This window comes from Cynoglossus semilaevis, chromosome Z (assembly GCF_000523025.1).
Source record: "Cynoglossus semilaevis isolate Cse_v1.0 chromosome Z, Cse_v1.0, whole genome shotgun sequence".
Lineage (NCBI taxonomy): Eukaryota > Metazoa > Chordata > Actinopteri > Pleuronectiformes > Cynoglossidae > Cynoglossus > Cynoglossus semilaevis.
Window position 1 is genome coordinate 12306529 of NC_024328.1, and position 17175 is coordinate 12323703.

Here is a 17175-nt window from a genome sequence, read left to right on the forward strand (position 1 = left end):
CTAAGAATCTACCAGTAATTACCACAGTTATCGACCAGTCAGACCAGAAGAAATTGGAGGTAGATTGGCCTGACTGCTTCACAGTAGAGTGGAACTGTGTATCTGACTCTTTCACACTCCCTTCCCTCAGGTTTCCCCCCTAATGTTCTCCTTCTCTCCCCTTTTTATAACCTAGGTCTCTCTCCTTTTCTTACTGCCTTCTTGTTTCTCCATTTACAACCATGGGGTCTCTTGTTTCTCCAGCTCCTTCTCCCCCTCCATTCCCCTGTGTCTCTTTTTCCCCTCTTGGCTCTTCTTTCATTTATAGCCATGCAGAGCTACTTTTCTTTCATTATGAGGGAGCTGCATCTCTTTCCTTTTGTCCACACATACACAAACACTTCCACACTAAAACTCAAGGGGAGGTCATTAGCTTGGGGCTGCAGTTGTCAGAACAACAAGCTCTTTTGGGGGGGATTGAGGGATGGTGTAGTGGTATACAGACTAACAAACTGCCTCCTGCCCGTGTGAGCACGGCTGTGTGTTACCTGGTTGTGTGACAGTAATGCTTCAATTATTCGTGTGAGGTGGGAAGCCTATATTCTGTAAGCACTTTGTCTTCTTATACTGCATGTTCTGCCCTTCAGGCGTTTATTTATACTTTTTATGTTCTTATTTTGAAAGATCATAACTTTCAGTAGACTTTTATTTTGAAGGTTGCATTTTACACTAAACCGGAAGTAAGAAGCAAAGCACAAGAATTACGCTTGGGAAACGTTTTTCAGTTAAGCGAACTGTTAAAGTGCAGATGAGCATCACACCAGAAAAGTCTTCAACTTACTTACCTGTTCATTCCCAGAGGCATTACTTGTATGTATTGTTTATATATTATTTAAGTTAATTTGTATGTCGGATTTGTTCAGGTTTTTAATGGATTACGTTCCGTGAGTTGTATTCTGTTTTTTCTCCTTAGTTTTCACTCTTTGGATGTTCGTTTATATTGAACGTATTCTAGACCTCTTGTCATTGAAGTTGGATTCACTAAAATATGAAGAAATAAATTCAAATAAACAATAACCACAATGTCTTTCATATTCATGAATAAAAGAGAGTTTAGCTGACTGTCTAGTCAGAGTTCCTACACCTTGGCGTGTGATTGAGTCACAGTGTTTCAAGTAAAGGTGTGTTGCCTTGGTATCTGTGCCTGTGTATAGTTGTGAACAATTTTCCAGGAATGTAATTAAATGATTTAAATGAATTATTAATATTTAATAATTATGTTAAACCTCAATTGACTGATAAAGTATTTAAAATAAATGTTCTCAATTTAGCTTAAAATGGCCGAAATTTAAGCAAAATAGACAGATGTTAGCCATGAGATCTCAAATATCTTGATTAAAAGAAATGTTACTGCTACATAGCTGGGTTACACAGACAAAATTGTTCAAATTAATAAGTATAATAAAGCTAAGAGGTAAAAAAAACCCCCAACATTTCTAAAAGGATGACTAAAGTATTGAAAATGATAACAGTTATTTCAAAATAGATTAAAAACATTTTAATATAACTACATTAAAGCCGAATAATTGCATTGTATTTATAAAAGAAATAAAGTGTGTGGTGCTAAAACATTCAAAGAATGTCCTTGGAATATTTTAAAATTGATGCACTGTTTGATATAAAAATTAACGATTTATAGTTATTAAGAAACTCATTAGTGTCAGTTTAAAACTGAAAAGAAAGATGGCGAAATAGTTTTGTTTGATTAGTTTTCTTGCATATGTTAAGTCATGCTGTGTAATCCTGTCTCACTAAAGGATCACAGCCTTGTTTGTTTCATCCTTGTTAGTCTTGTCAGTTGGTTTAGGTAGATTAGCTCAGATATAATCCCTTAGTCGTTTGAGGCTATTCTCAGACTGTCTAATCAGTTGAGCTGTTGTATGAGGATAATTGTAGGCAGACAGATTAACGTTCTGAAACTGGGTGTGCAGGTATAGTCTTCCTGAAACAGCTCTCTATTTACAGCTTTCTGTGCATGGTATAAATGGTGTATTCTGAGATTGAGTTACGGTTATGCACACGTCAGCATCTCGGGAGCAGGTCAGTGTGCAGGTTTCCACGGGACTAAAAGAATTGTCATATGAAATGTCTCATTTTCAGCACATGCATTGTATTAGGGTTGAGGCGCAAACAGTTTATTTACATATCCGTTTGTTTTACTTACTATATATTATACAATAATATGGTTCCAACACAAAAAAAGCCTTTAACAGTGAATATAAGGAGTGTAACGTTATTGTTATTTTGTCATGATATTAGTTGTGTTGCTTTTGTTATTCTTAGTCTGGGGCACAGCATCAACTCTGTTTACACAGGTTGTTGTTGTGTTCTTTAGGTAGCACACGTTCTACTACACAGTTATTCTTTTCATAGGCTGTTTCCTAATTTTAAGACTTGTAAAAAGTTTTCTGTCAGCCACCTGTCAGTGTTTCCAACTAATATTCATTAGATATCTAACCTTTCCCATGTCTCTGCTAATTAACAACAGCTAAGGTCACATTAAGTGTTTGTCTATGTAGAGGGAGTACACCAGACGAGCCCTTACCAACGCTCCTCTAAACTCATCCCTCTTCACTCCGGCCTTTGTTGTATGAATTTGGTTGGATGATATGTAATATGAGTTTCCTTATCTGATTAAATGTGACTGTGGGGTATCTGGTTTCAGCCAATTGTAGCCACCTCCGGGGCTTCAGGGGGGCAGGCGGATGTGTTGGCATGGATACTCGGTGAGAGCAAATAAAGTTAGGAGCTGATGAGATTATGTCAAAGTGCTGACGGGAAAAGGGACGAAAGCAGCAAGAGCAAAAGAAATACAGGGTAGAGGGAAACCCGAGCTCACACTGATGATTAGAGGGAAAAATCTATTCATTCTGTATATCTGTGTTTGTTAAGACACACACACACACACACACCTGTATGTTAAGAGACAGAGGGCCGTGTTTTTGTGTGTTTCTCATAGTCCTCGTCTCTTTGCACTTGTGTATACAGGGGTGCTTACGCTTGTATTGCTTTATTGGTGTAACTGAACAGCTGTCTTCTCTAAATGATTGAAATTATGTTATTAACAGTCCCCTCTTGTTTCCTTCTTCATCAGACTGAGATTGCCAAGAGACTAAATACCATCTGTGCACAAGTCATTCCCTTTCTCTCACAGGAGGTAAGTATGTGTGACTGACCTGAACACTTCCTTTTCTCTCTCTCCAGTTCGACACACTCTCATTTACATGTTCAGTTAAGTTAAGACTTTGCTTATTGTTTTTTTTCCTTTGCTTTTAATGCACCAGAACATCTGCACAGTGGGAATGTATTCAAAACATGTCAGACAAACAAAGAAATGTCTAACTTTATAGGTTTGTTCATCTCACGTTACCCCCAAGTCTTTTATTGCTATCAGGTCAATACTTGAGGACTTTGGACAAAATATGAAAACAAACATATTGACACACATCTGTTTTTTTAATAAAAAAAGCAATTAAATGACTTCTTTCAAATTTTTAATTTTTCCTTCTGGCAACATTGTCTGGTTGTCTGTTTTGCAGCATCAACAGCAGGTGGTTCAAGCTGTGGAGCGAGCGAAACAGGTGACTATGGCAGAGCTTAATGCTGTCATCGGTGTACGTGGACTGCCAGGTCTTCCACCTACAGTGTGTATTCTTTTATTTCATCATTATTTCATTGATACTGTTTCACTGTGTTTGATCATGTTAAAGTGCAGACAAACAAAACCACATATACTTATCACTCTCCTGTAAATAGTGGATATTTTAAATGGTTAAATAAAAAACAGAAATTTTCAGGTTTGTGACAGAACATGCATGTAAACCTCTATTGACCTCCTGATGCAGAAATTATTGAATTAGAATTGTTAGTCCCTGTAAATGGGGTTGGCAGGTTTTTTTTTTGGTCTTAACTGCAGGATTTCAGTGTTTCTAAAGGGAGGGTCGTTGGCTTACACTGCTGTCTTTCCCTCTCCTCTTCTCTCCCACAACAGCTTGTCATTCACTCTACTCCCACTCCCACCCTACACACACACTCACCCGAGTGCACACTAACATCCCATGAAAAGCCAGGTTCTTCTTTCCTGCACTATTGCTTCCCCTCCATTTACTCCCATCAGGGGTCCTGTTTGTATATCTATGTGTGAGTTTTTGTTTTTGCTTCTTTCTGTGTGTGTCTGTCTGTGTGTAACTGAGCATGCATTTGTGGAAACACCCCCCCAAAAAACATCAGCCAGTCTGTTTGTTGTGGATTAGAGAGATTACGTGTGTGTGTGTTTGTGTATTTTCTTGAGATGTAGGTGTGTGATTATTAGGCATGCAAGCAAACAGTTGATGTGTGTGAGCAGCAACTTTTGTAGGCAGGCATGGCGGCTAATACTTTTTATTTTTGTCATTTATTGTGGCAGAACAAGAACTAAAGACACTTAGGTGTCCTTGGGTGACAGAAAGGTGCCTTTGAAATAAAATGTATTATTATTATTATTAAAGGATGGATCGAGAGATTCGGGAGAGGGGGTGGGTTGGTTAGTTAAATTAGGTGAGATAAAAGTTGGTTTGACCTTCAGCACTCGTACCACCCCTACCAAATTGTCTACTGTGCACCTCCTTTGCCTTTCCCCTCCTTCTTTCCTCCTCCCTTTCCCATGGCAAATCAGTGAGCCTGGATTCCCGCGGCTACTGTCTGAGGAGGCAATAATGATGTTTTGGAACACAAAGGCATTTCACTCTTAGACGAGCGCCTGATTTGGTGTAAAAGAGAAAGCAGGGCTGCCAGCCAAACTATCTCCTTCTCTCCCTCTCTCTCACCCTTTTCCCTCCTCCTCTCTCCTCTTAACCGTCTCACTCTCTCACAAGACCTGACAGTGCAGGCAGCAGCTGGGGCCCTGAGCCCCCCCTTCTTATGTCATTTTTTCTTTTCTTCCCCTCTCTTCTCCCACCACATCTTCAGACTGGGCTGTGATCCCAGCTGTCAGCATTGTTCAGTGTTTGACCTCTGAGGGAGGAGGGTGTGTGTGGGGGGAGAGGATGTGTTCACTGACTCGTCAACTGCTGTAGCTTGTTGAGGTGTTGTAAACCCAGCCTCTCAAGAAACTCTCCCATCTGTTGAAGACTTAAGTATGACCAGAAATGTCTTGTGATAAGGTTACCGAGGAGTATTGATTTTTTTTCTTTTTGACTGCTCACTTTTCTGAACATGTTGAAGTCAGTTGTCACTGTCTTGCACATTTAAAGAAGCCACAGGGTTGTAAATTGAGATTGGCACTTAAACTTCAAAACAAAGGTGAAAAGGGATTTCTTTGATCCAGTGCACTCTGTGAGGAGACCGGCACCGTAAGATCAAGGGTGACGATCCCTGTAAAATGATTAGGTTTAGAGTATTTTATTGGTATTATCTATAATCCTGACAAAACAATGTTCTGTTCAGTAGCACTACATTTGATTTGTAGTAAAATTCCATCTTTAGTCAAAATTAAGTGCTTGGTCAGCATCCTTTCTATCATCTACATCTCTGTTAACCACCTCTTTCTCTAATTTTTTCTTTCTCTGTTGAAGCAGCAGCACCTATCCCACAATCATGGTGGTGCCCCTGTACCTCTCACTCCTCACCCTGCTGGGCTCCACCTCTCACAGCTGGGTGGTTCAGCTGGTCTCCTGGCTCTTTCCGGGGCACTACCTCCCCATTTGGCAGGAAAAGACAGTGGTGATAAAAAGCCCCACCTCTCTGGAACAGACACGCACAGTGGAGTACCTGAACACCTGATAGGTGAACAAACCTGCCATTATAAACGGACTTTGTGTTGTTCCTATGTTTTTATTTGCCCTTAGGTTGTTTTAATAGTTATAATAATAGTTTAATAATCATCGAGTATTTTATATTGGAATTGTATTTTTTAGGAGATGTTTTCTTTAAATTCACTGAAATCATGGTGTGAATGTTTGTTTAACAGTTTTTTCAGATACATATTTTCATCAACATATAGAATGTTCAATGATTCTCATATTTTCTCTCTTGTTTTTGTTCTGACTGAACATCAAAATGACAATAGAACGAGAGCCTGGAACTGTAAGTACCTTTTTGCATTAATGCTTACTGTCATAATAAAGAACACATATTACTTATTTTCAATCTTAAAGAAACTTTGCTTTTGCCCAATTTGACTTTATCACATGAAATATCTGCAACAATACGGTTTCTGTTCTGTGGATAAACATCTGCGTGATCAATACAATACAATATAATTACAGGGAGTGCAGAATTATTAGGCAAGTTGTATTTTTGAGGATTAATTTTATTATTTAACAACAACCATGTTCTTAAAGAATCCAAAAGACCCATTAATATCAAAGCTGAATATTTTTGGGAGTTGGAGTGGGGCTTTTTTAGTTTTAGCTATTTTAGGAGGATATCTGTGTGTGCAGGTGACTATTACTGTGCATAATTATTAGGCAATTTAACAAAAAACAAATATATACCCATTTCAATTATTTATTTTCACCAGGGAAAACAATATAACAGCTCAACATTCACAAATATACATTTCTGACATTCAAAAACAAATCAGTGACCAATATAGCTACCTTTCTTTGCAAGGACACTCAAAAGCCTGCCATCCATGGATTCTGTCAGTGTTTTGATCTGTTCACGATCAACATTGCGTGCAGCAGCAACCACAGCCTCCCAGACACTGTTCAGAGAGGTGTACTGTTTTCCCTCCTTGTAAATCTCACATTTGATGAGGGACCACAGGTTCTCTATGGGGTTCAGATCAGGTGAACAAGGAGGCCATGTCATTAGTTTTTCTTCTTTTAGGCCCTTTCTTGCCAGCCACACTGTGGAGTAATTGGATGCGTGTGATGGAGCATTGTCCTGCATGAAAATCATGTTTTTCTTGAAGGATGCGGACTTCTTCCTGTACCACTGCTTGAAGAAGGTGTCTTCCAGAAACTGGCAGTAGGACTGGGAGTTGAGCTTGACTCCATCCTCAACCCGAAAAGGCCCCACAAGCTCATCTTTGATGATACCAGCCCATACCAGTACCCCACCTCCACCTTGCTGGCATCTGAGTGGGACTGGAGCTCTCTGCCCTTTACCGATCCAGCCACGCGCCCATCCATCTGGCCCATCAAGACTCACTCTCATTTCATCAGTCCATAAAACCTTAGAAAAATCAGTCTTGAGATATTTCTTGGCCCAGTCTTGACGTTTCAGCTTGTGTGTCTTGTTCAGTGGTGGTCGTTTTTCAGCCTTTCTTACCTTGGCCATGTCTCTGAGTATTGCACACCTTGTGCTTTTGGGCACTCCAGTGATGTTGCAGCTCTGAAATATGGCAAAACTGGTGGCAGGTGGCATCTTGGCAGCTGCACTCTTGACTTTTCTCAGTTCATGGGCAGTTATTTTGCACCTTGGTTTTTCCACACGCTTCTTGCGACCCTGTTGACTATTCTGAATGAAACACTTGATTGTTCGATGATCACGCTTCAGAAGCTTGGCAATTTTAAGAGTGCTGCATCCCTCTGCAAGATATCTCACTATTTTTGACTTTTCAGAGCCTGTCAAGTCCCTCTTCTGACCCACATCACCTGCTAAGCTTAATTAGTAGTGGGCTTTCGAGCCTATACAGCTTGGAGTAAGACAACGTGCATAAAGAGGATGATGTGGTCAAAATACTCAATTGCCTAATAATTCTGCACTCCCTGTAAATGAATAAACAAATTTAACCTTCTCTAAGCAAACAACATTTAAAATTAGCTGACCCTTAGGCGTTTAAAAAAAAAAAACACGTTCTTGTTTAACATACTAAAACAGTTTTGTAGCACGACAAGCACACAGTACTTTTCAAAACCTAAAAACAAATAAATGCGATATTTTAATGTCACAGCGAAATTTCAAAGAATCATAATAACATCTTTGCCATATTGATTTGCTTAATAAATAAAACCAAATCATTCAATGTTTTTGTTGTAATTTTTATCTTAAAATTTTGATTTTATTTATTGCTTTTTAGTATCCCATTATGAATTCCATTACCGAGGCTTAGTTTTTAATCCAGTCTAATATTTCGCCCACTGAGTCAGTCACTGCCTCACCAATATACTTGTGACTCAGCATAACAAATAATTCACTGTTATATTGATGCTGTAGTAGCATATTTAATGACCAAGTAACTTTACCCTTTATTTGTGCCTGCAAAAAAACAACAATAGCTTCTGGTGTAATGTATAGGTGTTATAGTAGATATTTCAGCCAAAGAGGAGTTGATAGGTGGCCGTCATCACTATGATGGAAAATCAGCATATTTTAGGCTCAAACCTCCTAAACATGAGAAGTACCATTGTCAGGTGCTTTGCTCTTTTTCTGTCTATGGCATCTGTTAACTTTGATGGCTAACAGCAAATTAACAAGAAGCTGCACAGTCTTGTTTTTAGATGGGAAAATAACAAATTCGAACTTGTACTCATATGGTGTTAACTAATGTAGTCTGAAAAATATTGAAGATGCCAGTGTAATCATGAATATTGCTGCTCTTCATGGTACAAAGGATCAATGCATCTTGTTAAAAAAACACTCACTCCTATAACTTTTGTTATAGTTTTATGCTACACATTTCTCTTGATAGCCATATGTATAGAGGTTTTTTTATAATTATTTATGATTATTACATCCAGGAGTTTCCTCCTGGATTTATGAAGTTCAGTTGACCATCTAGTCTGATAAGCTCCTCTGCTGTTCATATGTGCTTAGGATCTCTTACTCAGAACTTTGGCTCGACTCTTGCCCCAGATCTTTTCTGAACTGTTAGCTTTCCTTTCTTCGCCAAATGAGCTTTTTAGCATGGTCACACACACACACACACACACACACACATTGTTGTGCCCATTTAACACCTCAGTAAGCAGATTACCCCTGCCCCACCCTTATGCCCCTGATCCCATGCTTAAAGACTCTCATTGTGTTTATATCACCACCACTGAGAGGGAAGGGCTTGGGAAAGGGGTAGAAGGGTAGGGGGATGAGCAGCAGTCATATGACACCGAGTGTGTGTGCATGCTAGTGTGAGGGATAAAGACTTAGCCAATAGGAGAGGCAAGGGGGGATTGCTCATGTTTTGCAGGTCAGTGCTCTTGTGCCCAACTCATTAAAACCTTTCAGTAAAAGAGGAGGTGGAACGAAAGGGTGAAGAAGAGGGCAAGGTGAGAAGGAAGGGGCCATTGGCAGAATACAGATTTTTTTTTCCTCCTCCATACTCCTCATTCCTCCTCTCTCTTGTCTCTTCTTCTCTTCTTCTCTGCAATCTCACACCCTCCCATCATCCTCTTTCCTTTAATCTTCCCTCCCATTCCCACCTTTTTTTTCACCCTCCTCCTGTTCCCTTAGCCATTCCTCCTTCATTTACCCTTTCCCCCCTCAAAGTCTACTACTTGGCTAAATGTGTGCAGGTGTGTTTGTGTATGTTGTAATGCACATTTCATTGACAGGCAGAGACTATAATGGACTCAACGTGAAGCTTTAATCTGTTAACAGTAGGATCCGTTGGTCAGGAGGCCATTGTGGGGCAGCTTTTTCTTTGTGTGCTTGTGTGTGTGTGTGTGTGTGTGCTCACATACTCTAAGTTTTATACACATTTGATTCCACACAGGCTTTTATAGTCAATTGCGTTCACACACAGCAGTTTGTCAGAGCTGGAAGAATGAGCACTGATAGATTTTAAGAGCCACTTATTGTTATCATCAACTTCACCGGTGTTGGTTTGTGTGTGACTGTGACTGCCTTTAGTCAAATGACAAAAGAGGCTCCTGTTTGACTGTTAAAGCTACTTAATTTATGCTTTTGTTGACTATTAAACCACATGCAAGTGTTTTTCTAACCTGTTCATCACTACATGAGTACATGACTATGAGGCATTTATAATTAGTAGTCAAAAGTTAAGGGTGGCACTGTGCACCCTTGCAACAATAAATACCTGAAAAGATTGTTTCATAATGGCAAAGTTGTCTAACCTCTGTTTTTTCTTTGTCCCCGAACCTGCATGTGTTATATCTTCTATATCTATATATTCTTTTGTATCCACCCTGTCTTTTTTGGAAACCTCTTTGCTTTATTCCTCTGCATATACTTCTGCTCTTCATTCTTTTCCTGTTCACCTGCTTTCATCTGCAGAGTAACTCAGTGCTGCCAGAAAGTCTTGGGAACTCAGATAAGTGTCAAAATGGGCCAGAGTTTCCAAATGACTTGAAAAAACGCAAAGTGGATGACAAAGATTCTAGCCACTATGTAAGAGTTTTTCTTGCTGTGTGAATACTGTGCAAATATAGATTAGATAATATAGATTTTTTTTCTTTGGTGTATTAATTGACCTTTTCTTAGATTTATAATTAATAAATGCATTTCTGTTTTTACAGGACAGTGATGGGGAAAAGAGTGATGACAATTTAGTGGTGGATGTTTCAAATGAGGTCTGTGCATTGTGCATGTCTTTTATGAACACTTAGTTTGAATTAAACCACTATTAAAGTAGTCAGTTATGCAGCAATTCATTGAATTCATGTATCTTCACCAGGACCCTGCCTCTCCTCGTGGGACTTCTCTGCCCTCACCCAGAGAGAATGGCCTAGACAAAGCACGTCTTCTCAAGAAGGATCCCTGCAGTCCAGCCTCCACAGCATCTTCAGCGAGCTCCTCCTCCCTCAAGTCCAAAGAAATGGCAATGGTAGGGAAAAGTATAGTATTTTAATACATTACAGCTGGTTATGTGAGTGTGACACACTGGAAGAATAATTGGTGTGAGCCAGTGTGAGCCACCGTGGTAACTGGTAATCTTTTTGAATGGCATTTTATGTTCTTCTTGTGTGTCCATGGGTTTTCTCCATTTACTGAGGTTCTCCTTCCACAGTCCATAAACATTCATGATTAGGTAAACTAAATACTCTAAATTTACCAGATGTATGAAAGTTTTTTTTAATCCTAATATGGACATTTGATGGACTATTGGACTGTCAAAGTGTATGACCCTGATGATGAATGAATGGTTAGATGATGAAATATATCTGTGTGACTATAATTGTAATAAAGATGACAAAAACATTTTATTAATTTTGTGCTCCCTTCTGGCCCAACAGAAAGGTATAATTGAGCAACATTCTTAAAGATCTAATGCGCATTGTATTATTTACAGATAATATTTTAGTAATGTTTTGTTAAAATTTGGTTTGCAGTGGGAGAAGGCAGGTACACCTGGGCTTAAGTCATGCACACCCACACCTCGAGGTGACTCCACCCCGGGTCCAAGCACCACACCTGGAATTCGACCCAGTCTGTCTAAACCCCCCTCCATGGAGATACCACATCCGCCAAGTAAGCTCAGAATAAATATTTGCAACTGAATTATTTTAAATATGGAAATGTTTACCCATAGGGTATTGAGTGAGGTTTTCAATATACTTTGTCAAATTATTTGCATTGAAAAATGCATAACAGAAAAGTTTAAATACATTTTGCATACCTACAGCTACATTTCTTTTTTAGTTTAAACTAAATGTGATCTTGAATTTGATGTTGCAATTTTCACAAAAGGAGTTACTTCAATTCTATCACCATGCTGTGTTTTTATTCCAGTGGTTAACCCGTTGAAATTAAAGCATGGAATTATATGGCTTTGTCTATTTACTTTATTTCAGCAATAGTTCAGCTATGATAAAATTCCGTTTGTTTACTCATGAGATAGCTTCTTTAATGGTCTGTAACTTACTGAAACAAAAGTTTTAATGCTGTATGTCAAATATATTGGAACTTGAAAAAAGTGACACATGAAGTAGAGAGGAATCATTATTATTCATTCCTTTATACTGTTTGGTCTTATTTGCCAAAGAAAATTAGCTAATAGCCTCAAGATTTTACAAACACCTTTTATAAATAACCTCTACAGTAACAGTGCTTCACACGTTTATAGTTCATCCACTCACTCACTCACAAACACACACACACACACATACACATCAACCTCCTTCAGACTGGATCTACCTATAGATTAGAATACAAACACAGAAATGGTGTCAGAGTAAGATGATCAGAAAAGGATTATTCACTTTTATTATATATATAAAGTTGCAGCATTAGTTTCTATATTAAAATTATATTTAATTTATTTTAAGGTCAACTTAACTTAACTTAACTACAACTTAATATGTTGTATTCCTACCTCTTAGCTGCAGGTTTGCGGACACCACTTGCTGTTCCAGGTCCATACCCAGGTGCGTTTGGTATGTTACCCCATGCAGCAGGGATGAACGGAGAGCTAGCTGGTGCAGCTGGAGTGGCAGCCTACGCTGCTGGACTACACAACATGTCACCTACAGACGAGTCCGGCGCCTCCCCCTGCCGCTGTAGCAGCGTACAGCCGTTCACCCATGGTAAAAAGAAGTTCAAATTTCAAAAAGAAGTTCATTCAGTGTAGTCTGATGCAGTTTTTTTACTGAACGTTTTACTACATATTTAAATTAAAGTTTGAATGTTTTTTTGTAACATGCTCTAAAACACTGTTTCTACATTTGTAGAAGTATTGAGTGTTAGCTTTTGTCCTGCTACTTGTTTTCATCCATTTTTCATTGTACAAGCAAAAAGTCATGAACAGCTGATGGAAGGGGAAAGAAGACATTTAAAATCCATATCATAACATGATATGACAATATTACAACAGTCTGCCTGAATATGATAGCATTTTCAAGGAAAACACCAATAGTGGTAGGTTAACTGTAGTGGGATGTAATGGCGTGGGAGAGCTTAGTAGGACAGTGAAAATGATCAAATGTTTTAGATGACACTGTTCCTTTTCTTTTAATAATTACTTTTAGATACATTAAATGCTTTAATTATTAACTAACCATTGTGATGTGTTGTGTCTTTATCTGATATAATTTTAACTTATGACGTGTTTTCCTCCTACGTATGTGTGATAGCTTTTTTATAGCAGGTTTGCTGGTGTGCATTACATTCAGGCAGCTGATCTCTCTTGGCTCTATTTGCACTGTGTTCATTACACTGTTTAAATAGGTTTAGCCGACTCACAGAAGTATCTGTGTTTGGGCAACACTTAATAGAAACTCTGCCTGTGTACTCAGCGGCTGCATGTGTGTCTCAGTGCGTGACACCACAACCTCCGTTTGCTAACTCTCATCACTCATATACTGTGTGTGTCAATGTGGGGTTCAGTATGTGTGTGCGTGTTTGCGTTCTAGCGCCTAAGTGTGTGTTTGCTCTGCGCTCATGACTGTTTGTATTCTGTTCCACAGGTTACTATTGATTTGTGTGTGTGTGTGTTTTGCTGCTACCTTGGGCATGTGTACATAGGCATGTGTTTGTACTGTGATCTTCAATGTTTGTTTGGGTTTTTTTTCTCAAGGTTGGATTTGATCCTCATCCTCACATGCGAGTTCCTGGAATACCTCCTAGCCTGACGGGAATTCCAGGCGGAAAGCCGTAAGTGAATTTGATGCTTTTATTTTTTGAGGACCAATTGACCACCGCCTGTGGAACAACTGATTTGTGCATGGGAAAAAAAATCAAATTATTTTCCTTGTACAGTATACTGTTTCACCTGCTCTGGCATTGTTGTTTACATGTCTCACATTATTTTCTCCTTTGATCTTTAGTGCCTATTCTTTTCATGTGGCTGCTGATGGTCAAATGCAGCCTGTTCCATTTCCCCCTGATGCTTTGGTCGGTCCAGGGATCCCTCGCCATGCCCGTCAGATCAACACGCTGAACCATGGTGAGGTGGTTTGTGCTGTTACCATCAGCAACCCCACACGACATGTCTACACAGGTGGGAAGGGCTGTGTCAAAGTCTGGGACATTAGCCACCCAGGAAATAAGAGCCCAGTGTCACAGCTGGACTGTTTGGTAAGTCAGATTTCATATGATAAATAATTAGGAAAGATTTATTGTTTCATGCATGAAAACATTTTTAAAAAGGCTGTTCTTCATGAACAAAACATTTTTTGTTTTCAACACGTATATATATTTTATGCCCAAATGATAGAATCTTAATAAATGATAAAATGTAACTTTTTATTTGATGTCAGAATCGAGACAACTACATTCGTTCCTGCCGTCTCCTCCCTGATGGCCGAACACTAATAGTGGGTGGTGAGGCGAGCACTTTGTCAATCTGGGATTTGGCCACACCCACGCCTAGGATTAAGGCAGAATTAACATCATCAGCGCCAGCGTGCTACGCTCTGGCCATCAGCCCAGACTCTAAAGTCTGCTTCTCCTGTTGCAGCGATGGAAACATTGCAGTGTGGGATTTACACAACCAGACACTTGTTAGGTGAAAAGATAACTCTGTTTTTACACAATGAGTTTGTTTGAGTGTTTCAGATTAATGGATACCAAAGTCAATTTTAAGCAACTCCACTATTCACCAGACTTTGACTTAGTAGTAGGAGCCATAATTTTTTGCTAGAGTGATTGGGGATAATTGTGACTAACGTTTTCCCAGTAATACCTGTAAAACATGCCAACTGACTGGCAACCTGAGTGCCAATGTCTTTGTTTAAACACCTGTCTTTATTTAACTCAACTGTGTGTGTGTGTGCGTGCGTGTGTGTGTGTGTACCCTGCAGGCAGTTCCAGGGGCACACAGACGGTGCCAGCTGTATTGACATCTCCAATGATGGCACCAAGCTGTGGACCGGTGGCCTGGACAACACAGTCCGCTCCTGGGATCTGAGGGAGGGGCGGCAACTGCAACAGCATGACTTTACCTCACAGGTGCAAATTTTTGTAAAGTAAAATATACTCATTCTAATTTAATGTTAATCATATCCTTTCTGCGCAGATCTTTTCTCTTGGCTACTGTCCGACAGGAGAGTGGCTGGCTGTGGGAATGGAGAGCAGCAACGTTGAAGTTCTTCATGTCACCAAGCCTGACAAGTACCAGCTTCATCTACACGAGAGCTGCGTGCTGTCTCTGCAGTTTGCCTATTGTGGTTAGTATCTTCATCAGATCCCTGTCCTCTAATAACTATACCTTAGTAACTAACAATGTATGTTTGACTCTGTGTGTTTTTCTCTCAGGTAAATGGTTTGTGAGTACAGGAAAGGACAATTTGTTGAATGCGTGGAGAACGCCCTATGGAGCCAGCATATTCCAGGTATGAAAATGATGAAACTCAATGAAAGATAAGTTGACAATCTGTTAAACAACAAAAAATTTTCCGTATTGAGGATTTATTCATTTCTATCTCCTTTTGTTTCCTCAGTCTAAAGAATCTTCCTCAGTTTTAAGCTGTGACATATCTGTAGACGACAAATACATTGTCACTGGTTCCGGCGACAAAAAAGCCACTGTTTATGAGGTCATCTACTGAAAATTTTATTGGAAAGACAAGGACATTTGCTGTTTTTCTCCAAATACTAACATCCACATATGGATGACCTTGAAGACCATGGTTTCCCTGTTCTATCTGCTGAAGAGACACATGCACATGGATAAATAACTTCAGGATGTAAATGTAAAGAGACCAATGGTTTGCTTGACCTTGTCTGTACTGCTTTCTGCTGTGGACTGCACTGGGATCAGTTACAATGAACAACAACTGAAGAAAGATTTGCATTGAAGATGCATTGGCTGCATATTGACTGGGACCAGCTTCTTTGGTTAACACTGTACTAAATGAAAAAATATGAAACACTTTTTATTACGTGGCAGAGACCAGATTAAACAGTCCTCGTATGTGAAACGTGTGCGACAGAGCACAATGTGCACACAATAAGAAAAAGCTGGAAAGATGGAAAAAGTGTTTCTCCCACCGGAGAAAGATCATGTTGGTGTGCAGCTCATCACATGCTTGTCTCAGCTTTGACCTAAAAAGTTTGGTTTGCTGTAATATACAGCCTACACTGTCTGAAAAGTGTTTTCCCTCTCTCAACAGTAATTCTTATTCTCACCCACTGCACTGTTTTGATGGCAGCTTGTAGCTCCCATTCCACCTGTCTACCTGCAAAGGAGCTATAAACACATATTTATAAATGTGATCATGTTACTTGGTCAAAACATCTTCTAAAAGAAGTTTTTCAGAAAGCTTGTGCCCACTGGATATGAGAAATAAACCCATTAAATAAACCCATTAATTAACAGCATAAGCTGTGATGACATGCCGTCATGTCATGTTTTCACCTGGTACTATAACACTGTGGGTTCCAAAATTCATTGAACTGTATGGCTCCAGTGATTTAAAAAATGTTATGTATTTATGTAGTTATAAGTGTTATATTTTATAAATAGATTTCTGTGACAAAATTAGTTTTCTCCTTTGGAATGACATTGTCTGATATCAATATTTAGGCATCACCGACAATTTCACCGTGTAAAATCTTTGAAGAAAAGACAAGGGGTTAGGGTTAGGAGGTTAGGGTGAGGAACAGATGACAATTTACTGCTTAGACTTTATGTACCGTCAAGATTAAGAAGACTATGAATCAACTGGATAATGTTTCCCAATCACAAAATACTCTTCCGTGTGGTGTTGCTGACAACTTAACTTTCCTTTTCCTAATTCTAATGCTTTGGTGTCTTTTACAATGTGGTCCATAGCTGAGGTCGGAAAAACTAACAAGATGGTCTTTACACAATGTTTGTCAACAACTCTTTGGACACTCTCTTCACTGTTGTACTTTATGCCTCAATCCTGCCTTTATCACGTTAATGCTTTGCCAACAAGGACCAACAATGGTGACTTAATTTTATTTTTTAATTAAAATGCAGTGTGATAATGTAAAAACAAAAGAAGTTCTGTGCTATATTCCACTTATTTAATGTTGTCACATATTGTCCCTAGTTTGAAACGTGTTGTTAAAACTAATGTTCTCTGAATAGTGAAAGACAGGATTCATTAACATTCTCTGAGGACAGCAGTCAGGATCCAGTGTGAAAGTTTAAATTAATCACTTCTTCTTATCCCGTCTGTTGAATGTTTGTAAAAATGTATATATGTCCTTTCTTACACAATAGAATTATTTAGAAATAACAAACCTTTTGTACGTCTTTTACATTGAAAAGAAGCATCTAATATGGAGGAAAAGTAAATAGTCTTAATGCTAACTAATCTATAATGATAAAATGTCTACATAATAAAT

The 17175-nt window shown here is 39.0% G+C and overlaps 1 protein-coding gene across 1 annotated transcript in view; it reads left to right on the plus strand.

Annotated features, from left to right (window-relative positions):
- LOC103397886 (transducin-like enhancer protein 1) overlaps positions 1 to 16638 on the plus strand; it is a 22928-nt gene extending 6290 nt beyond the window's left edge. Inside the window, 17 exon segments of the mRNA XM_008336303.3 lie at positions 3134 to 3196; positions 3579 to 3683; positions 5592 to 5802; positions 6086 to 6102; positions 10198 to 10311; positions 10440 to 10493; positions 10598 to 10747; positions 11253 to 11391; positions 12243 to 12409; positions 12411 to 12446; positions 13436 to 13512; positions 13686 to 13935; positions 14118 to 14365; positions 14661 to 14808; positions 14876 to 15026; positions 15115 to 15191; positions 15300 to 16638. Of these exon segments, the coding sequence (XP_008334525.1) occupies positions 3134 to 3196; positions 3579 to 3683; positions 5592 to 5802; positions 6086 to 6102; positions 10198 to 10311; positions 10440 to 10493; positions 10598 to 10747; positions 11253 to 11391; positions 12243 to 12409; positions 12411 to 12446; positions 13436 to 13512; positions 13686 to 13935; positions 14118 to 14365; positions 14661 to 14808; positions 14876 to 15026; positions 15115 to 15191; positions 15300 to 15407 (2115 nt within the window). The 3' untranslated portion in view covers positions 15408 to 16638.
- The last annotated feature ends 537 nt before the right edge of the window (positions 16639 to 17175 follow it).